We start from the raw sequence: 24,498 nt of genomic DNA on the forward strand, positions 1-24,498 counted from the left end.
AAGGCACATTCTCAAAGTTTTGTTGTTTAATTATCACCACAAGAGCAGTCAGAAATGCCAAAACACATCAGTCAGTGTAAGTCCAATCATACTTTTATCCGTGTAGCGATTTCACTGCTTTTGCAAAAATTGCGCTATCAAATTTCGAGCCGTCGGAAATTATTCGCCATGGATCAATAAATTCTATGAAGGAATGGCTGATATATAACATTTATTAAGCATATTAAATTATACAATAATAGGCATATAATGTTAATTGTACATATATACGTACCTTTACCAATAATGCAATACAGATACTATACATCATAATATCGTTCAATATACATATATACAGATCTATACCAATAAAGAAGTACCTTATAGCAGTCGTTTCAATTGCTATATATTTAAAATATAATAAAATTAACGTTGTACAGACCAGTCGAAACCTCTAACAGCATTAACGCACAGGCATGTGTTAAAAGGTGCTTCTTTAAAAACAACAAACACGCGAAGAAGTCAGTCCGCTCTCGTACGTCCATTCAAACAGAAAGAGTCACTTACAAAAGCACATGAAACATTATTAAAGACAGAAATAATGTGTAATTGTTTTCTTCCAGTAAGGTATGAAAGTGGCGAACACGTCCTTCTTTCCCTCTGAAACGGACTATTTATAAATTTACACAAGCGATCAAGGTTACACTCTTATTACTAAACAGAAGGAGATGTCAAAGGAATTGTCCCATCGTCTGACTCAGTCGGTGAAATTGGAGTAGGTTTCATTCTGCAGAATGTATTCTTTTACTACTTCATGAACAAACTGAAACTGCTCCTAAAATGAAAGCAATGCATTTTCATGCTTAATGATTGGCTTTGGTTCTATCGAAAATGCACGGATCTGATATACTATGATATTTTTGTATTAAACAAATTGCTTCAACCAGGTCAACAGTTGCAGTAATGCAGTGGAAAATTCAAGAATAAACCCAAAAGCTATATACATTATTTAAAGATAACCCTGTTTAGAGGCAACTTGATGTAAAAATCGCCACTGAAATTAGAAAAGAACCATTAAATAACCCAAAATTTATTTAGGCGTATATTTTGCAAAATGGTCGCAACCAACAGGTGGAAAAGATATATGTCACAATTAAAATAAGTCGTTATGTACACATGTTGTAAGTGTACGTACCAGAGAGGGAATAATCTGTTCCCTGTAGTTCCTCATCTCTTTGATGACCTGGGTTATAGCAACATCTTGTTCTATCTTCATCCTCTCCAACACCACCGATACAACGCAGAGCAGGCCGCTTCGGTCTGCTCCGTTCCTAGAATATTATATAAAATGAATTTATTTTATTTACTATACCACATTAATTAACCAATGAACACTATAGGTACAAACCCAGTAGCCAAACAGTATGATGACCCTGTTTTAAAGTACAAGTCCAACAGACACTTTACGAGAAAAATAGCGTTCAAAACACCACCGAAATACCACATTCAAATCACCACAGAAATACCACATTTAGAACATCACAGACCAACCACTCACGATGCGAAATATATTTTCATTAACGAATGTTTGGGTTAATGCGTTGGAACGGTCAATGTGAAAGATGTGTTCACTAAGGGTTTCAAAAAGTTTATGAGTACTCAATCTCACACCTACCCAAACATTTGTTATTAATTCAAAACATAAATATACGCTTAAGTCTAGCAAAAATCCTTAAGTTTGTGATTTATTCTTCCACATCCAAACATCTAACCAATTGCGAAATTGATACACCGTAAGAGGGAGACAATGGAACATCAGTGTTCGAAGGCTGATAACTAACAATTTTGAATTTAAAAATATCCCGCTTGTATTAAGTTTGAGCTAAATAGTATCTTGTTCAATCTTCCTCCTCCCCAACACCGCTTACACAACGCATAACAATCCACTTACTCCTGATTTTTTTCCTGTTGCGTAAAACGATATGAATTAATAATATATATATTGTGTTTCCGGTCTGGATTGAAAATCCTACCCGAGGGCACACGCGTAAGCCGGTTATGACACCTAAAATTATATTTTTGTGCAAATGAAATATTTGTCCATTTCACCAAAAAAAACTAGATTACTGACGTCATAACGACTTCGTGTTTTGTATTATGCAAATTATGTATGGAAAACAGTACCTAGCCTTGTTTCATCAAAACATCATAAAACAACGGCATATAACCTATAATCGTTAGTTAGTTTCACTATCAAAAAATAACATGAATCCGGGTGTGCGCCGTGATGCAAAGTTAAGAGGGACAGATATCAAACCGACATTTGACCGATGTATGTTAGCGATATCTGTTTAATGTCGGATGGACGTCGATATTTGAACATGTCGGTCAAACTTTAGTTTGGTGTCGGGTTGATGTTGTTCACCAATGTCAGGCCGTGTTTCATAAACAAGACGGAATTATGTCGGATCTATATTTGAGGCAACACCAATTTCGGAATGATATGTCCATGCTACCTGGGTAATATTTAACTATAAAAGACGAGTAAAAATACTTGAACGGATTACTTTTTGCTAAAATTGAAGAAAAATGTATTGTGAACGTGTAAATGAAAAGCCGATAATGCAATTGTTGGATGTCATAACATTCACTTGCATGCAATGAACGAGAACAGGGTTGTTTCCGGATTGATGTTGCCAATACTGTACTGCATCAAGGAGGTTTAAAACATCCTTAGGAGAAGAGGGCAATGCTGAACCAGCAGGCCAACTTTCAAACTGTATCTGTTGAAGTCCCCGTGTCTGAAACGAGAAAATGCTGCACTTATTGTTTTCCTGTTTCTATCTTCGTTACCATATTCTCCTTTCGCTTCCTCAACTTCATTTCCCTCGTCAACATTAAAATTCAAGTAGGTTTTCAACACTGTAATTCTAAGTATTCATGTTTTGTATAAATGCTACCTTTGTCGATGATAACCATAAAGGCAATGGTGATTATTGGGTGGACATTGAATAGATAGGAAGGCAGATTGAGAGGAAGGGAATAAGCATGTTATGATGTTGACAAAGATAGAAAAATGAAAAAAAGGTATAGGGTATATTATGATAGGACGCTTTTCTGGTGACCTGCGTCACGACGAGTTCGGTGTGTAAACACGTGTCCGTCAAGATCGCAGGTAATTGTAATATTCCATTTATTATTTACCTGCATATCTAATTATTCCTTTATATTTTTTGTATCGGTTTACATTTACCACCATCTGTCAAATGTCAAAATATGGAATGGCTTGCGCGTATGAATGTGTTACGTATGTTTCTTGAAGTAAAGGGAGGCTACTATAGCGAAACGAAGTCAGAAGTTACAGAATTCACTTTAATGAGCAAAATAAGAAGAAAATATTTTATATCTTATCAAAATTGCTGATACGAAATTAATGATTAAATGTCATAGCACAAAAAACGGTACTTATTTTTACGAGTATTCACTAGTCGTCATTTCCTGTAGACGTAACAAACAGTGTGTGTATACCTCGTGATAAATTTCGTCATATATGGTACGTCGTAGGGCAACATTTTGCCTAAAATGAAGACTTAAATCAAAGAAAACTTCTCTTTTACTACACAAGTTTAAATAAAACAGAGGGCAGCCTATTCCGCTTAAAGAGCCCAGGCTTCATTTAATTACCGAAGTTTGATGAGGTGATTAGTTTCATCAAACACTTCGACAAACCTGTTTCCAAAATAATGTTTTGACAGTGCTCCGTCAAACGGTCGTATTTTGAAAAGGTTTTTCGAAGTGTTTTAAGAAACTAAACTCTCAGTCAAAATCTGGTAAAAGACCGAAGGCGGGGCTCCCGTCAGCGGGATATACTGCGCTATTTTTCATTTAAAATGGTGAAGAAATAGTGAAGTTATCTTTGTTTAAAGTGTTAAGACGATCATTATATGCAGAATTGAGGGAAGTTTGCGAGTCAATCGCTGTTTTCTTCGATGACGCAAATTCGCCTTCTTCTTTGTATTGGCGAGCTGCTCATGGTTATGATAATGTTACAATTTATGAACTCCGAAATGGCAAACATCTAGTTATCTAGATAGGTTGGAAGTGTTCACCGCTTCGACCTTCGTGCTTATCCGCATGTATCTTTGAAGAACCATGTTCATGAATATGTTCATGCTTCTAGAGCGTGAGTAAAATTTTATGTATTATGTGTTTTATATAAAAGTGAACAGGTTTTACCAGACTCTTTGTCACGCTATTTTTAGCAACGCTAAAGTAGTTTCGAGGCTACACACGGTACTCGCATGTTACGGAATCAGAAAATGACAGTATGGTGATACGGATTTTTCAATACGGCGTGATGTATTTTCACTAATGGATATGGAAAAGGAAATTGATGGGCATTTATTAAGCTACGTTATTTACAAAATTACAAAATTATTTTTCGTTTAACAATAACACGCCACCTTTCCAAACCGTTTCAAACCAAGCGAAATCGTTCGCAGCCCTTTTCCGCATTCCTCTCCCGTCGTGAAAATGGTGATGTGTTCAAATGCTTCCGGGTCCTCATTTTCAGGCCAATATATTTCGCCTTCCTAGAATTGACAGTGTGTTACAGGTAAGCAATTTCTCCGAAATGATAGTATGGAAACAACAGGAACTGCTTCATTTTACTAAACCCTAAGACAACGTTTTGTTTCTTCTACCTTTCTTTTAGATACTATAAAAGCACTTTCATATCACTACTTTTTTCAGAATTATCAATTTACAAGACTGTGGTAACAAATAACAAAAGACATGTCCTAAACGCGAAATCTAAAAATGTAATGGTATAGCGACATAAGTTGTATGCGAAACAAAGCCCAGTCCCGTGCGTCAAAGTATATAAATGGATATTAATACCCTACCTTATTTTTCACTAATAGTCTTTAAATTGTCATTAGATATTTACCTATGTAGGAAGTATATAATCACTTTGGACTACATGATAAACTGGTCTTCCTTCCATCTGTTAACATCTCCTAATTATGGTGAGGAATCACTTTTAACAAAAATAAAGTAGACCTTACCTTCATCTCACTTCTGTTGTTCATCATGACGATTGTACGGACATCGTGTTCAACTATCATTCTCCAAAAGTCAGTCTTGGTCGCCTCTAGAGGTGTTTGGGTGACAATGAAAGCTCCCTTCTTCTTGTAACCCTGTAATACGTACTCTACTCATTCATTAAACGCCGTTCATTGAACAATGAATGTTAGACAACTTGTTTGTAGACTATTCTTGTTATTTAAATACATTCTTTCAAATAAAGAAAGGAAAATAAGTTCAATACTACTTTGTGTAACATGACGTATTCATATGTATACATATTTTTCACAAACAGCATGGTGACTTAATTCTTTGATCTAACCAATATGTGTTGATGTCGGTGCAACATACCGGAAGGAATACAGCGTTGATGTAATCAGGCTCAGACTTCTTACCAGAAGGAGTCAAGTGCGGCATGTGATCTGCATCTGTAAAACAATAACATTTGGAGTGAACAATTATAAGCTTATGAATAAATAACTGTCAGAGCTTTTGGTCACTTTTTGTGAAATAAACAATTCAACAAACAGAAACAAAATTACCTGGGAGAATGTTTGAATACCGATTCTTATTCCTGTTCCTCACTTCTTTTGCACTGACGTATTGACATTCATCACCCACGGGAGACATTTTCTCCATCCTCTGTGAACGATTACGTGATAGAGGTTGATATCAGATGTGCAAAAACATTTTGTTCCATTTTAGTTGCAGGAAAGAAAACACTTTTATCGTTTAAACTACCAAATAGTCCATTTAGTTAACACATACGTATAAATGTCCGGCGTGCAAACCGAATCTATAAAATTGACTTACAGAGAACTCCACATCAATTTTCTTTCGATCCTTGTCGAAGAACAGAAGTTCTTCATAGGCGCCAAGGAAACTTGAAGCAGGTAGAGCCGATGTGGACAACATCAACGTCTCTAGAAGTGCCATGTGCAGAAATATGTACTGGTCCTGAATAAAATCATATTCAACACAATTAGACGTTCAATGTGGGTTTAATTATTGTAATATATTGAATGGCATTTCTGAATTTATTGCGTTCTAGAAAATTATGAAAACAGATGTGTTTCCTTTGCCATTTTTATACAAAAAAATATCATATTAAATATAAAGCATACTGTTATCTTAAGATGGGCTTCGTGAATTCATTTGGGTTCATGAGGCAGGAAATGAAAATACTCAGAATTTAGTACTAAGATATGTAATCAACAAAGCTGCTAGACATTGAATATGATCCCATGATTATCATGTTTCAGCCCCATTGGCTACTATATACATGTATGGTATTTTCTTACCGGTGTTTGGACCATGTCGACCCTCTGTCTTCTCAGCGTGTTCACACAGCCTACAGGGTCCACATATCCCATCATGGAGGCTTGTTCAGCCAGAAAACTTAAGGCAAGAAATGTCCCCGTACGGCCAATACCCGCACTGTAACAGAACAAGAACGAAAAAAGCAAAAATGCTTATGTATAATCGCATGGCCTTTTTTCACAAATAATAATCAAAGACAATTATATACAATTATTTGTTGTTAAGCAGGGACATATGCCGTCATTTTGACTGAAAAATCATTATTGACCGATGCGATAGACGAGGTCAAAAATGATTTTTCGGTCAAGATGAACTGCATACTTCACAGCTTATAAATAAATAGCTGTTTTATTACATGATGCCGCATATTATGACGTCATATGATACTGTTTCCGGTCTTTAAATAAACGGGTCAATTTGGCGTTTTATATTTCGAAAATTGCTCTTCGTCAAAACAAGGACAGTTTATCTAAAGATCGTGTAATAACATAACCCGTGTGTATGGTAATGATAAGACAATTGTAAAATATAACAATACAGACAGACAGACAGACAGAAAATTTATTCAAGTCTCACTTTTATACATTCATGGGATAAATACAGATAAAACATGCAATAATAATGTATAAAACCACTCCTCATGGAGTTATGAGAGACTATTTGCTCAATAAAAAACAATAAAATATATCAACTTTAAAACATACAATATAACTTAAAATATTCAGTAATAAAAATAAGGTGAGAATAATCATTATTGTACAAAACATGCAATAAAACATACAAACACTAAATTATTTGTTATACAGATACTGACGTCGGAGTTTCAGGATATCATGACAGGTTTTGGCACTGTGTTTAACGATAGTTTCATTTGAAAGAAGGAATGACAGTTGTTCGTTATCCGATAATGAATTGAAATTATTATTAATATCAATAACTTTTAACAACAGTAAATGTCGTAGATTATTATATAAAGGACAATGTAATAAAACATGACATTCATCTTCTACTATGTTATGACAGTTAAAACAGGTTCTTTGTTCAACATTGAGTGATTCATAGCGGCCTGTTTCGAGTTTTAATGGCGCCACTCCACATCTAAATTTAGCTAACGCACTTCTGTTAAGGCGGGTAATAGATGGGCTCTGAACATAGTATTCTGTTTTATATGTTTGCTTAAAAGTTCTGTATAGCCGCAGTTTGTTGCCTCCATTTATCTGTCGTATGCTTGTATTTACATTTATAACATTACGCCATTGATGGTGAATTTGGTCAAGCATAGTTGTATGACACGTATCTATTAATCTAAAGTGTTCAGATCTACGAATTTTAACGTTTATATCCAAGTTATAGTCAGCTATATCTTTCACTTTATTCATTACAGTACGAGTCCAACACTTCTTAGAACCAGATATTGCTTGTTACATGTTATAACACTCCAGTAGATGTTTGTTGGTACTAATGGCTTAAAGCAAGTAATAAGGACATAAGTACAATGCGTTGCACAAGTTATCGTATTACAGTTTGCTTTACGCCGATAAAAAGCATTAAAACAGACACAATATGGACATACCTGCAATGGACAATAACGGGGCCCTTCCATTTAACAGTAGTGGTGTCCACCTTATGTCGAAAATGGACCAAAGATGATGCATACTTCGGCACACTTTTATCTGGCCAGGCAGTGAAATGAAACTGATAGATTTTTCTCTTTTCCGCTTCCGCCTAAAAATGAAGCTTCTGTTCAAGGTGTATTGAAACATTTGGCTTCAGATATGCAATTCAAAATAACATAATGTTGATGGAAAAATATATTGATGTACTTTTTAAAATATTTACGAGTTAAATTGTTTTCTTTTAATGATTTTATTTCTGATCTAGAACTTTTAAACTGAACGAAAGATATATATTCAAAATGCTTCTCATTTCAATGAGTATCACAAAATAACAATATATATATATATATATATATAGTAAAAACTAGAACGTCATGTCAATATACTACTCATTTCAAGTGTCACAAAATATAAATTAAAACTTTCACTTGCAAAGTAAAAAAATCTTAATGTTCTATTCAAACAATGTAAAACAAAAATCAGAACTATATGCTAGCGTGATTATTGATTCGGAAAATCCATCGATACGTTGATTGATAAAGATGGAGTCGTATTATAATGATCCTCAGAATCTTTAGGGCAATGTTTAAGGTCTATTTCAGCCATGGTTAAATATATTTGCGTGACAACTTGAAAAAACGTGTGTGATTTTTTGCTCTATAACAATATGGTTAAAAATATTTTAAACTAATATTTATGTGTGACTATTATTGAATGTGATATTCTTTTATTGATTGTAACGTTACATTCCATGTCACTATATAGCCTGTGATATTTAACAAACAAAACTGTGGTGTCGGAGCTCAGTAAAAGCCAACACTTACTTTCTTTATGGTGAATTCTCTAATGACAAAATCCGAAAAGTATTCTTTGCCTCGAATGGTGACTTTGTAATCATCGTATTTAGCGCTTCCTTCATCAGGCCAATACTGAATGCATTTCATCTGAAAAGTATATTTAAAGGTTTACCTTTAAGGCCTAGTTTTAGCCTTCTTAAGTGTCACTCAATCCATGTATAGTACACAACAGCTATGAATTGCTTTTAATCATTACTGATGTCTGCTGTCTATCAGATCTAAGATCTGAGTGTCCTGCTGTGCAGTTCTTGATGGGTTTTTTATAGAAATGAACAAATAATATTGTCTAATAGTGTGTTTTTATCGTTTACTATTTCAAAAAATAATAATAATAAAATATTATTATTATTATTATTGTTATTATTATTATTATTATTATTATTATTATCATTATTATTATTATTATTATTATTATAATTCTTCTTCTTCTTCTTCTTCTTCTTCTTCTTCTTCTTCTTCTTCCTTCTTCTTCTTCTTCTTCTTCTTCTTCTTCTTCTTCTTCTTCTTCTTCTTCTTCTTCTTCTTCTTATTATTATTATAATTATCTTTGTTGTTGTTGTTGTTGTTGTTTTTGTTGTTGTTATTATTATTATTATTATTATTATTATTATTATCATTATTCAATATGATTTAATAATGATGCTTTACAATTTGGATATTACAATGGTGACCATGTTTTTAAAGGGGATTGAAAAATATCAGTTACATAACTATAAAAACACATATTACACTTATTTATTTACTATTTATTTCCCATCGGTCAAATTAATAAAAACATTGGCTATGCAGATCGTATACATTGGTTATGTGAGACAATGAGTTTATCTCCTCTTAAAGTGTCAATTGTAAATTTATCCTGAGCCAATAAACAAATACACATGACCCCTCCTGTAAAACAAACGGCATTAAACAAGAAATGCAAAGCAAATTAACATTTCAAATTTTCTTTAAAATAGGCCTTGAAGTGACATATTAATGGACGAGTAAACTGGTGAGAGAGGGGGAGGGGGTTCCCGACAAATCCTTAAATTCGCCGCATACAGAAATCGATGATGCACATATTAATTAGTGATCTCATATCAGAAACAAGTTAAATAGGACATTAAGCCGGTTTTGGTCTACTTGTTCAGCAACGAAATTTTAAACGGAAACACAGTTTTAAAGAAATTATGTTCTATAATTGTCATTATTAAAACTACTAGAGAAATTGTCTTAAGAAAGGTATCAACCTTTTTCTCCTCTGTTAAGTTGGTCAGCATGACAATCTTTCCGCTCTTTGTTTCCCACACCATTCTCCAGAAATCAACCAGTATTTCGTTTGTTGGACCTGCATACATTTCTAGGTTATTACAGAAGCATTCGTTAAAGAGCATTTAAGGATTAAACTATAAATTTAACAAGACAGTTTCCCAGAAAAAAAACTTCAAAACCTCGGAACAGTACCTTGGGAGGCAATGAATGCACGTGTCCGATTATAGCCCTGCAAGTAAGAAAGAGAATACACAATTAGTTAATTTTAGGTCAAATAAATAAATTTATGGGTGCACTATTCAATTTCAAACAATACATGAATACACTTAAACTGTCATCGTTGAGAACTTGCGATTGATTGAGTTTGAGGCTTAGTCACGACCATTAGTCCTTCTATTTGAAAATAGTGTTCAAATTTTCTAATTTTGACTGTATTGTTTAGTATTTGAAAATAAGTCGCGAGATCCACAACGCATTACATAAGCTGTATTAAATAAAAACAACCGCTATGACGACTTCAAAGATTTAAAATACATGTAAATTATACATGAAATCAAAACTGCATTGAACGTATATTGCACTACAGTAATTTAATTAAAATAATAAAATCAAAAACATACGTGGATGTAACTGGCATTGATATAATCATAGTTGTATTGGTCATCCAAAGGCAAAATCACTCTTGTATCATCGTCTGCATTCAAACATATTATCGATTAGAAAATGTGTTAGACATGTAAAAGACAAGCGTTAGGGTGGTTGCTAAATTAATTTTGAGGTTAAAATCATAAATAAACATAAGTATGTGATACCGTTACGTGACAAAGTGTGACCAAAACAAGATTGAACCGTAGGTCATCACAAGACGAGTCTCTGAAACTAACATTAAAGTATTGTACTAACTATACGAGTGATTCCTAGACTACCTTACCAATATAGTAGTAGTAGTTTTATTCGTGCATTATGTCAATAACAGTACAAGATATATAACATATTGTATTTGCATGATATTTAGAGTCCTAATAAGTTATATCACAGAACGTTTAACATGAAATGCATAATACTAGATCTACTAAAATAGGTATTACATCTGGTGTTAATGATAAAGCTTTCTAATTTATTACCTAATAAAGTTTTACCAAATAAAGTTTAACATAATAAATGACATTGCACAGGATAACCCGTAGAGATTTGCACAAGTACAAAAGCTTATTTCCAAAGGGGTCCATGTGTAACCAAAATACTAACCAAAATGTATGGTCAAAATAAATACTCCACAAAGCTAAGAATAGTATTGTGGTTGCTAAATAATACATGTGATAACGTAACGTTTCTCAGTCTGACCACAACAAGGGTGAACCCAAACACCACACAGCCCTACAGGAATCACTGCCCCTACACATTAAACGTGATGATCAAAATCACGTGGCGTACTAAAAAAATGTTTCAAATAAATAAAAATAATCCTGAAAAACAACGTTATTCAATAGAAGTTTAGTAAAGGAAATTGCATATATAAGTGTAAAAATAGTTTTTATGTTTTCCAGCTATTTTGGGACATGATGCCAGTGATCTCTGCTTGTGAATGGAGATCACTGCGTAGGAAACTGGGGTCGACCATTCGGGTGAACTGTAAGACGAGTTTCTGCAACTTACAATGACGTCTATAACTTACTGTACGAGTGATTTTAAAAACATGACCTTACCAACTTTAATCAAATTGGTCATAATAAACCGCACACTGGTATTATATAGATCATAACAAAGCATTTCCATGGACGAAAATGAGGTCTTTTTTATTGAATCCGATGTTCCCCATATTGAAGTCATATATCAGAACTTGTATGTACCAGCAGTGTCCAGTATTGTTGATCTCTCTCTTTTTAAATCAATATGCCATTTGCAGGTTGTAATACAATTTACTTACACGGATATATTTTCTTGTATCTATTTTTTGATCGATTTTTAATCTTTAACGCCTCAGTGTAGTCTTCCGTCAAACCTTTGGGAAAAGCCTGCAAATTATGGAAATGATTAAGTTGTAACAACACGTATTGCCCTAAATAAACTGTACATTTTTGGTTTAAACATATTTTATTTAAAAAATGGTTCAAATGTATATTTCAATACTATATTTAAGATTTTTGATTCGAAGTTTACAGCTTATAAACGTACTTTTCTTTGACATTAAACATTTATATTAATGTGTTTGCTTAAAGATAGCTTGCATAAAATTTCAATATTAAGATGCAATAAAATACATGCAGAAAGCTTTATGTTCATACTGTATACATTATGCTATAATAAACATATGTGTCTCAAAGAAGACAAAAAAATCAATCAACAGCTCAAAGTAACCTCACTGGAATCATTAATTCGAATCATAACACAATATATATTCGTAACACGTTTTAATTTTCGTAAAGCATTCGGTACGTCACTATTGATATTAACACTACCTTAAATTAAAACGATACAAATTTGCAGCTTTATACCTCAAACTGATTTTTCATAGTATCTACGTAGTCTGGTGATAACACTACTTCATAAAGGTCATCAACACCAATAGCAGTCTCTGGTATTTTCTTCCTGTTTTCAAAGCTGTAGTAGGACTGTTCTTTCATAAATTCTTCCTCGTACATATCAGTTGCATAGGCGTACTCTTCTGTTCCTGTATGAACTAATGTTTACACATATACAGAAACATTGGCACCATAATGAAATAACGAAGTAAACATTTCATTGGATATCAATAAACAAACAGTAATTTTACCTTTCGGTACTACTATTTGTAATTCGTTGAGTTCGCTATAATCATTCGACGGCTTGCCATCATTCTCAATCTGCCTTTTGTAACGGCGGTCTCTTGACAATTTTGCTGCTTTCCTATATTTCATGAAAAAGGGTAAGGCATTAATAACATAATATATTATATTTAATGTAAGGAAGAATGAATTTTAAGATACTATGTTTCAATAATTTTACTCCAAAAGGTTGTGTTTCGAAACTTCTCTTCTGACCAATAAAAACGTACTGGTTTAAACCCATTGAAAGGCCAAAGTATTTTTGGGAGGTGAATTGGTCAGGATTAAGGCATTCATTTTCGTATAGATCACTTAGTAGGCCAGTTTCTGACCTGACATTACCCCAAATGACCTTGATCTTTATTTTAATAATACAAACCCAAGTTTAATTTAGAATACATAATTTAAATAACATACTACGTTGTTGCGTTCATGTCCAAACTATACCTCACTGGTTAAACGAAATAAATGGAATGCCAGCATGTTAGAAATATGTTTGCTTACCTTCTTTGTCGGTAAATAACCAATATAACTGTTACAACAACAATAACAACAGTAATTCCTCCCACAGATGCACCAATTGTTGCAGCTTTAGTAGATTGTGCGTGGTCTTGAAAAGAAAAATATATTTAATTATTGATTTTGCAAAGGTGACGGTTTGAAATGAAGTGTAATTATGATCACAGTATTAAAAGGTTGTTCTTATTGCTGTATGTGTGTCAATATAAAGTCCATAACTTGTAAGAAAATATGTACTAAACTTGCATGTGATGTCCATTCAAAGGTCAGGTGTTCAGAAAATTGTTGTTTGTATCAGGTAATGCCGTTGCCCTCAGACCTTGCATTGTCATTCAGTAACACCTTCTGACTTATCAAATTTATATTATAAATAAAGTTTGATATTTAAGTGTACATGTTACCCTTAAAAATGGAGAACGCCGTATCTTAACTTACATGTGCAAATGGGCTCAGCACTCCATGTATGATCAGCTTGACAGGATGCGTTTTTAACACTCGCTTCGTAGTCTCCAACACAATCATATGAAACACGGTTGCCGATTTTGCATGTGTCTTTCTGTAGGCAACCATTTGTGTTAACTATCAAATTATCCTTATGTTGCAATTTACAAACCGATGCTGGAAATGAACAGTGCCATTATTCTTTTTTAGAGTACAACTGTTATATAAAGTGATCATTATTATATCTTATTATGGGGCCACATTTCGACGATTAGAAAAAAATCACGAAACATAGAAATCTAGTCAATTAAAATATAATTTATTGACAGTAAAAACGGAAAACTGCAGGAACAAGACCCGTAGTCGAAATTACAAACCATACAAGTTTATAACTGAGATAATGATCGTGAGCAAAATGTCCTAAAACAGAGAATCGCTTTGTAATAATTACTGAGCCCACTACGCGAGTTGTTAAAATTTAAATTATGAAGTTTGTTGGTAACGCAACTGTTTTGTCAAGACAACGTTCATTAACTAGCGTTCGTATAAGTGAGTAGCGTTGCAATGTGTCCGCAAGCTAGTTTCTGCATCGCTTACTTGTTACCGTTCCGATAACCAATAAAAAGACGAAAACAAAGGAAACACTCTCCAACATGGTACAAGATAAAGAAATGCATAGATCAAGCTAAAACAGGCAATCAGTTAATGTGTTGCTCTATCTTCCATAGACTCAAGTAGGTACAAGTCAACTGATTCTCATAGCCTCCGAAAAAAATGAAATGAACTAATAACCAATAGTACTTACACTTTAACTTCGATTCCTTGAATAAAATGCCTTTCAGCAATTCTGAATATTTCCCAACATTTCGAATATGTTCAGATCCCGAATCATTAAATATTATTATACATGTTTATTGAAAATTGTTTATCTTGTTATTGTTTGTATAGTGTCAGTAGGCATAAACAAACTTAAATCAACATGTTAAAAAGTGGTTATTTAGAATATATGTTAAGTGTATTGTTGTCATTAGTGTTTTAATTTTAAGTTCAAAAGTGATTTGAAGTGATTTATTTTTTCCCGCGTAACTGTGACGTAATTTGATAAACATCCTGTTACGGTCGAGTCGTTCTATGTACGGAATAGATTCGAAGCAACTACTGTAAAACTTTCTTAAATGGAAAGAAATATTCATTTAACAATTCTTTAATGAAATAAAAACCTAATGGGATAAATATAAGTAATGAATTGCGTGGTTGATGTCATTTTCGGGGATATGAACGCAATTGGGCTGGTTAAAGTACTATACACACTTTAATCAGCCCAACTGCGTTCATACCTTGATAATGATATGAATCCTGCAATTCATTCCTTAAGTAATTACCAAGTTCTGGTGGCTGAGATACCCATGAAAGACTTCCGTTCGCAAGGCAGCTGAATGACAAGTTACCATTCACGAGGTAAAAGTTATTACTGTTGTACAAAGCAGTTCCTCGTTCCAAAAAAGAAAACACTGAAGCACTTTTTTGAAATCGTACACTGAGGATGCTTGTGTCGTTGCATTTAATTTTACCACATACTGGTTTGACTCCATCCCAAGTTCCATTTTCCGAACAAGTTTGCTCCTTTGATCCATGCACAAGTTGAAAACCAGAAACACATGATGCTGTTACTTTCACTCCAAATGGGTGGCTCTTGCTTCCGTCAGCATACTGGTTCATAGTATGTCCGTCGTTGTAATGCAAAGTACCATTTCCAAGTTTCCCAAACGACGAACAAGTGACAATCGTGCAGTTAGAATCCCCCCCACTGAATTGTCCATCTTCTTGGCATGTCCGATTGTTACCTCTCGCTATAGAATATCCTTTTATGCAATTAGGTTGAATTATCGTCCCTGAAAATAAAGTGTAAGCGGGTACAGGTTTATTATCGGACAAGTAGTAACCGTTACTAAGATTAGGTACCTATCGTGTGACTAGTGTACATGAAGGTGTTGAACCAATCCATACGTTCGAAGAGATTCATGTTCTGTCCTGTTTACTTGCGAGTGTGAAACCGCTTTCACAGACGGGATTAAATTTAGTGTAATTAAATGGACTAAACCTATTTAGGGAGGTGAATAAGCCGTTCCAAAAACAATCTTGTGGGCTATTACACCAAATTTCTTCGCAAAATGGATGTATAAACACAAAAAGGTCATTTGCATGACACATTTAACTCTTTGCTTGTTCTATCAATTTATATCCTTCATCACAATTGAAATAAATGTACATACCATACGGCACCTTGTCATTTACATACTGTTGACTATTCGTAGAATAGAAACCATTCTCAACATGTGGTATCTGGCAATTTGTTGTACATTCAAAATCACTTCCATCAAAGAAACCGGACTGCAAGCATGTCCTTAGGGCAGAGCTTGAATTGGAAATGGGATATCCAGTGTCACAAGAGCCGACTATTACAGAATTAAACGGTGCATATCGTTTTAAGACAGTATCATGAGGATAAAGATACATGCCGTGTTCTGGGGCGTCTGGAACTCGACAAGCGACTGTAAACTCAAAAGGGAATAAACGATTTATATGTAATGTATTACAAACAGTTAACGTTCAGATCAGTGAATACATATAAAATTTATCTATTTTTGGAAATTTAAATAACGTAAAGAAAATAAATTGTAATGCTACTGCTAAGAAGTATTCTATAAATGTACACTAAACAAGCCCATTAGGCTAAAATTTAACACAGCCTTGTTTTGTCCAGGCCTAACAGGCACTTTAAGATATACATACAACAGACAAACCAACAAGGAGAGTCTACATGCATCAAAATATATACACAAACAGGAGATGAGACAATAGTCTGAAGGTAGTATTAGACAAATATGTAGCATTGTGTATTATTGTGCATAGTTAATATTTAACGAAATTGATCAAAAATAAAAATGGCAAGTCCTGTCAATGTTGTTTCAGTTCAATATTGTGTACGGAATGCGGGTAGCAGGGGAATGCTAAACAAACATATTTCAAAGAATTTAACATATTTAAAGTACTTAATTAACATCCGACATAAATAGCATCTTAGTCTATCTGATAAAGGGAAACTTACCTTCAAATATTTTAACCTCGCAAAGAGTCAAATAACTCGGCGTTGTTATATTTATAAGACTCAATTGTTTAGCGGGGTTGATTTCAATTTCAATAATATCTGCACATACGTCATTCCCTCGTTCTGGGTATACGTTATTGCAGGAATGTAATCCTCTTGCTTCGTGGTCATCTTTGAACAAATTGAACTCTTTTGACCATTTACCATTTGAATACCCTCCAAATCCCTTTACAAGCATACCAAAAAGTCGTTCCCGCACTGTGAACATAGAATGTATTATTCATGGCTCTTAATAAGACAATGGTGCTCGGATTAGTAATAGACGATGTAATTTAAACACACTGACGTTTAATTATGTACAAGCGGATTTCTGCGATATAAAACTGCCTGCGAAAATAAACTGGTAACTCAATTACTAGAAAACAATCAAAAAGGATTTAATTTTTGACAATATCTTTGATAAATCAGGTAACAAAAAACATATAACCGAATACCTTATTACCAAATAAAAAACAATTATATTACTATGATATATGTGGGTGCTTTGGTACATAGTTTGATATTGTTATTTCATCGGTGACCTTGTGTCAAGGGTTTAGATTATCCATTTAACCCATTGATGAGTCAGATATAAGATTATTTACAATCTACCAAGATTTCCTTTCGATAAAGTAGAGAAAAAAGCTTTGTTTCCGTACACGCATTGACGCTACTTACGCAAACCAAAATAACCACAATACTAACGTGCATAAGTTTGTTTGTGTTCTCTGTTGAAAATTTTAATTCCAGAGATCCAGTATGGCTGTCCAAGGTCTAACTTCCACCATGCTTTGTATGTATCGTTACCCTCGGTAGTGTGGGCGCATGCTCCAGAATCAGCAGAGTGACTTTCATTTCCGTCAACAGCTAGATTTGCTTTAAATCCGTCTAACGTTCCAGGACCTTGATCGGTCTGTTGAGTTTTCCCCAATGCAACATTTTGTCCTGAAATATGAACAAATTTGAGATATATATTAGTTATTTTGATATTTGTTTTATCACAAGCTAGTGCTTGTTTCACGCATTTTTCTGTATTACAAAGGTGAAATATAATAATATTACTCAGCATGTTTGTAAACTTTATAATTGGAAACAATAGTTTCTATATTATTTCTCATTTTTCTTTTTATGGTACAGATTTATGTGAATAAAGTGGTTCATATTAAGCTCGACTATTCGAAGAGATAGGAGGCTTTACTACTCGCCCCGGCGTCGGCGTCGGCGTTAGAGTCGGGGTTCCGGTTTGGGCAGGTTCGCATTTATCTTATTACTCCAAAACTCTTCGTTCAATTCACTAAATACTTCAACCAGTTCTTCAGGACCATAACATAATGAGGTTACATAACTCCGTATTATCTTAATACAAATGATGGCCCCAGATTGACTTAGGTTAAAGTTTTAGGGCACACTGGGTCAGGTTTAAGATTAAGGGCCAGTTGGGATTTTTACTTATAACCTCAAAACCCATCATTGAATTCACTTAATACTTCACACAATCATTGACGACCATCTAACAATTAGGTAACATAACACCATTTTACCCTAAATACAAATTATGGCCCCTGATTGACTTAGGAAATTAGACTCAAGTTTCAGGGCACATTTGTGTCTAGTTAAAGTTAAGGGCAAGTTCGATTTTTTACTGATTACTTATATACCCTTAATTCAATTGACTTAATACTTCACACAGTTGGTTACGGCCTTCACACAATAAGCTTTCATAACTCCATATTAACCCTTAATATAAATTATGGCCCTTGATTGACTTTTTTCATTTCTTTTTTATTGCTTTTAAAAGGCACGTTTATATATTTTAACCAAAGTGAAACCTGTTTTTATTTAGAATGACGTATGCCGTTGTTTCGGCGGGCCGACCAATGGTATCGAATATGTTTAGTAACGTTTGACATATGGTGATTAAACTTGATATATAGGTTGGGTTAATGGAGTTTTTTCATGATTGCGTTTGTGGCCCCTAAGGTCAAGGTCACTGTTATTAAAAATATAAGTATTAGTGGTACTAAATAACTTGATTTTGTGTTGACATATTGCAACCAAACTTGGTATATCAGAATTGTTTTAAAAAATGGTTAGTACTGAATAACTTCAGTTAGGGTTGACGTATTGTGACCAAATTCGGTATATAGAAATAGTTTATGGAGACGTCTCATTGGATTGCGTTTTGGGGCCCTAGGGTCAACGTCAATTAAATAGAAAAACAGTTGGTACTGAATTACTTTAGTTAGGGTATGCATATTACGACCAAACTTGGTATATAGGAGTTTATGGAGACATTTCATAGCATTGCTTGTGAGGCCAAGGTCAACGTCACTGTTAGTAAAAAATAGACAAAGTTAAAACTGAATATTATAATCCCATTATCCAGTCTACCTATAAACGACACTAAAATGATCGGACATATGTATTTAAAAAATTTCTGGGTGCTTTATGTTTGCAATGCATATAGCGCGGAAAATGGTGCTGCTGGGTCAGTTTGTGGTATTTGGCTCATATTCAGCACAGGTGAAATATGTAGGTTTTTTGTTATAGTGTACCGCCAACTCGTACATGGAATTTAGCCAAAGGCTCGCTTACTAACAAATTTCCTGAAGTCGTTGAACAAAAGCTTTTTATATGACGACTCGTGGCAGTTCCCACATAGGTTTAAGCTTTTAAAGATTTAGCGGATTAATTGTTTTAAATATTTTTTATTTAACTAAAAGAGGATATTTGTTGATTTCAGTGTAATTTCGTATTTTATTTCACGAGTGTCATAGAAACAATATTTTCAAGAGTGACGAAGCAGAGACTAAAAATATAGTTCTTCTATGATCACTAGTAAAATATATCACGATTCTACACTGAAATCAACAATCATCTGTTTCGTTTATGCTTATTTTCGGAGTTAAATTGGTATATTATTATTATTTTTTAAATAACCCATTTTCTGAAAAGAGTGTTTGCTATGCTGCTACACGTGGTACGCCCCTCACACAAGTTTCGATCGTCAATGACGTTTAGTTCCTACGCCGGCTCGTGAAGAAAAATGGATATCCAGGAGATATTTTATAGTTTATAATTAAATTGCGTTTCAGTGCAAACATTTTGTGAATTCATATTATTGCATCAATGTAAACAAGAATATGGTTATTATTTAAATGATAATATTTTTTTATGTTGGGTTTATATATGTTTGAAGGACATTATGGTTTATAATATTGTTACAATAGTTTAAGCCCGGAATTATGGATATTCTGTTGTTGTTTTTTCCAAGCTAATCCAAGCTAATCCTCCGGTTAAAACTAAATTATAACAAAAATATACATACGTTTCTCCGGAAGAAATAGAATCAATGGTATAATACATAGATTTTAATAACATGAAATTCACCTTTTTGTACCGGTGTGGCATGAAATTCTTAAGACCCGTGAAATAGATCAGACTTACCATACTGCGCATGCGCAGACGGCGGTCAATGATCATCGAGTAATGGCCGTGAGATATGCAAGATTCGTTACTGCATGCGATGAATACTCGACGATTAGAGGAATTTAAGGGAGATTTCCATTTGATTGAATTAACTTACACTCATTATAAACATCATGTTGTTACAATTTATATTTTTGCTTCAAATAGGTCAAATTGAAACATGAACGTACTCAAATATGACCTGTCAATCGTTTCTGGTTGTCTGGTATGCACCACAGGTGTCTGTGCGTTGTAACAACCCACCCCACCCCCACCCCCCACTCCATAGAACCCCACTCCCTCAAACTATAACTCTCCAAATCGTTTTTTAAAAAATATCTAAAAACATATCCAGATGTTGTTTTAACATCATATTCCGTCTTAAAACTGCACTCTCACAGATTGACTGTTTTGACAACTTTCTTAATGTTTGTATCAGAATCAGTACAGTCATTGTCTTCAAACCAATTGTTTTCTTATTTGTGCTTATAAATTGATGGAAACATTACATGTATGGTTGACTATATACGTGAAAAGATTGTATGTGATGTTTCAAAATACCAGTTTTTTTTGCATCATAGTTGATGAAATGACTGGTATTAGTGTAACAGAACAGATGAGTGTTTGTGTGCGGTATATTGTTGGTAAGGAAATAAATGTGTTTTTTAGAACTGACACGAAGTGATGCAAGGACCATTTCAAACAACCTTATTGAAAACCTACACAACTGGACTTAGATCTAACGAAGTGGCGAGGGAAAGGGATTGAGGTTGCATAGACAAGGAGAGGCAAATCTAATTATGCACTCAGGTTCCACCAATTCACAATTGTATGAGCACCTTTCAACACCTTACTCACTAATCTTCAAAAAGGAAAACATAATCTTAACAGACACATGTCGGGTAAAAGCGCAGTGTCGACCTTTTTAGCCGATGCATCAGAGTGGGAGGAGGAAAACGGCATGTTATGTGAATTCCTTGCTTTATATTTGTATAAGTTTCTGTAACACATTTCACTCATATGAGTATAAAGAACGGGGATAAAAATACTATATATTAAGAGAGAAATACCTGAAGTTCATTCTTTCGAATGATATTTTCAAAACAAACAATTAAGCTCAATGGTAATTTTTCAAAACTCGACATTTTTGCTGTCACAAAGGGAGATTACTGCGTAGGAGGTTTACAAACATAAAGGATATTGTATTAGTACCATGTAACCTTCATCTATTTGGACTCAATCGGAACACCTCGGCCTGTATTTATCTCGGAGATGGCCGAGTTGTTATGATTGAGTTGGTATTTAAAATCAAAATTTTTAAAATGATAAGCAGGGCTATTATAATTTAAGGTTTCATTATCAATTAAAGTGTAAAGTTTGATAAAACATACTAAACTTCATATTTTAACATGCAACATGGAAACTATTGAAAGCAATGTTCTGCAATTTATGAACTAGTCCCTAAGTTGGAATATTTCTAAAGTAATATCAAATATAGTCGGCGCCCAGAAGGGCGCCGACTAATAACAGTTAATGCACGATTATAATTTTAAATTTATCAGGGCATGACTGCATGACCAAATTACACCATTTCGCCATTAACTGCATGATCATTTGAAATGTCGAAGGTTTTAGCAAAACATGCGTTTTTTAACATTGGATTTAAAAAGTTCAAGTTTGAGAGTTTGTTTCATGATATAATGGTATTCAAACACTCCTCACTGTCAGATATCTGTCTGATTTGCTTGAAAACGTGTCGTTTCCCAATTATCGAGTGAAGACCGCGCTATGTTGTGTGAGGCGAGTGCTGTTAAACAAAGTATAAGTTAATTGATGTGTGAATTTTTCGTGAAGTTAGTATAACAAGGTCAAACATATCTGATAGATGATTTAACATCAATTTTATGTTGGAGCAGTTGTTTTTGTCTGTAATTTGCTTTGTATAAAAGCAAATATTCAAACATTTAGGAACACGTTTGGAAAATAGGATTACCATAATAACGTCTAATAAAATGATGTTTATTTCCATTTGTGTCTTTATTAAAAAAAAACATGAAACCTTTGTTGATTTTTCTGGCAACATTTTCAGGCTCAAACGTTTTGTGTTTAGCTTTGACAAGGGAAGGTAACTACAATTGATGTACAAGTAAATTCTAAAATTGACCACTTATCTATAAATATATTTATACATAGAGGATATTTGTTTTTTTCAGTGTAAGATCGTATTTTATTTCACGAGTGTCATAGAAAAACTTGTTTTCACGAGTGGCGAAGCCACGTGTGAAAATGTAGTTTTTTATGATCACGAGTGAAATTAAATACGATCTTACACTGAAATAAACAAATTTTCTGTTTCTTTTATGCTTATTTTCGGAGTTTCATTTGTTTTTCATTTATTTCTGAATCACCACCTTTTTTGAAAAGGGTGGGCTTTACGCCGCTACCCGTGGGGCGCCCCTCATGCATAATTATAGCTGTCAACTTTTTTACTTTCGGTTTGCTGAGAAATAGTTCTCTGCTATTCATTCTTATAGCTTAATATTCGCTCGTTTTATTATTGCAAAGCTTTATGAACAGTAAACAATGAAGTATTATTAGTGCACATATGTTCCAAAAAAATAATGAAACTCTTTTTATTTTAAGATGGGCATGAATACATAACCAAATTACTACGCCGCTATTTAAAGAATGAACATTTGGAAGGTCAAATGTGTTAGCAAAACAAATGTGGATACTCATTGGATTTTTACCATTCTTCTTAGTTTAAGACTGCATGCACGCATGTTTTTATAGTAAGTTAATATTAAGTCATCCTACTGTCAGAGACCAGTCTGTTTCGCTTTAAAATGTTCTTTTTCCAGTTAAAGAGTTAATGCCACGCTAGTTTGTTGACACATTTTGAGATGGTGGTGGGGTAAAAAGTATCGGATCTATCTGTAAATTGGTGTGTGAATTCTCCAGGAAGCTCATTTTACGTACTACAACGGTTAACAGTTTAATATACATTTGAGCGATGATATAAAATTTTATTTATGTTCGAACAGTTGTTTTTGTCTGTTATGTGTTTGGTATGAAAGCAAATGTTCGAATATTCAGCTTCAAAGATCAGTAAAATGTTTGATAAACGGGATAACCGGTAATAAACGGTAAGTTGTTATTTCCAATTATATATTTATTTAAATTTATAAAAAAATTCTTTATTTTTATTTTTAACATTTTTTGACATAATTTACTGAAGGCCAGTGTTCTGTTTTGATCAAGGCAAGTACATGTAACAACAAAGGAATTTAAAAGTAGTTCTGAAAGTTGATATTTTCACTTCTTATTTTGCAGTGAAAATATCAAATTGATATTTTCACTGTTGTTATTTCACTGTTAAAACCCCATATTTCATCGTAAAGCATGAAAGAAAACTGGTTATCTACTAATGATTTGCGCATTTCACTAAGTAAGTGGTAACACGAATTTATTACGTTAACCAGTTATTATGTTACTTATTAAGTGGAATTCGTCAACCATTACTAGTTAACTTGTCAGCGCCTGAATCTGGAATGCATTTATAGCTAAGTGGTAACACAAATCTTATTACGTTAACCAGTTATTATCTTACTTATTCAGTGGAATTCGCCAACCATAACAAGATAACCTGTTAGCGCCTGAATATGGAATGCATTTATAGCTAAGTGGTAACACGAATCTTATTACGATAACCATTTAGTATCTTACTTATTCAGTGGAATTCGCCAACCATAACCAGATAACCTGTTAGCGCCTAAATATGGAATGCATTTATAGGTAAGTGGTAACACTAGTCTTATTACGATAACCAGTTAGTATATTACTTAATAATTGGAATTCGCAAACCAAACCACAACTAGTTAACTTGTTAGTGTTGTACAGCTTAATAGGTATTAACCAAATACGTTACGAAAATTTGGTGGTTCACACAAAACAATTCGCGATCGTTAACAGGGTATTTAACGGCAGTTGTATGCCACCATACGATTTCA

The 24,498-nt window shown here is 33.7% G+C and overlaps 1 protein-coding gene across 1 annotated transcript in view; it reads right to left on the bottom strand.

The window, feature by feature from the left end:
* Positions 1–240: 240 nt before the first annotated feature.
* LOC128215421 (receptor-type tyrosine-protein phosphatase kappa-like) overlaps positions 241–24,498 on the bottom strand; it is a 29,024-nt gene continuing 4,766 nt past the window's right edge. Inside the window, exons 3-25 of the mRNA XM_052922106.1 lie at positions 17,726–17,965; positions 16,982–17,239; positions 16,146–16,424; positions 15,255–15,764; positions 13,867–14,049; positions 13,417–13,522; positions 12,882–12,994; positions 12,604–12,788; positions 12,036–12,123; positions 10,729–10,802; positions 10,301–10,337; positions 10,087–10,184; positions 8,825–8,944; positions 7,958–8,109; positions 6,366–6,501; positions 5,878–6,021; positions 5,607–5,706; positions 5,416–5,492; positions 5,046–5,177; positions 4,443–4,571; positions 2,635–2,780; positions 1,175–1,310; positions 241–814 (exon numbers count right to left, since the gene is read on the bottom strand). Coding sequence (XP_052778066.1) covers positions 737–814; positions 1,175–1,310; positions 2,635–2,780; positions 4,443–4,571; positions 5,046–5,177; positions 5,416–5,492; positions 5,607–5,706; positions 5,878–6,021; positions 6,366–6,501; positions 7,958–8,109; positions 8,825–8,944; positions 10,087–10,184; positions 10,301–10,337; positions 10,729–10,802; positions 12,036–12,123; positions 12,604–12,788; positions 12,882–12,994; positions 13,417–13,522; positions 13,867–14,049; positions 15,255–15,764; positions 16,146–16,424; positions 16,982–17,239; positions 17,726–17,965 — 3,521 coding nt within the window. The 3' untranslated portion in view covers positions 241–736. The remainder of the gene's footprint in view (positions 815–1,174; positions 1,311–2,634; positions 2,781–4,442; positions 4,572–5,045; positions 5,178–5,415; positions 5,493–5,606; positions 5,707–5,877; positions 6,022–6,365; positions 6,502–7,957; positions 8,110–8,824; positions 8,945–10,086; positions 10,185–10,300; positions 10,338–10,728; positions 10,803–12,035; positions 12,124–12,603; positions 12,789–12,881; positions 12,995–13,416; positions 13,523–13,866; positions 14,050–15,254; positions 15,765–16,145; positions 16,425–16,981; positions 17,240–17,725; positions 17,966–24,498) is intronic.

Source organism: Mya arenaria, chromosome 13 (genome assembly GCF_026914265.1).
Source record: "Mya arenaria isolate MELC-2E11 chromosome 13, ASM2691426v1".
Classification (NCBI taxonomy): domain Eukaryota; kingdom Metazoa; phylum Mollusca; class Bivalvia; order Myida; family Myidae; genus Mya; species Mya arenaria.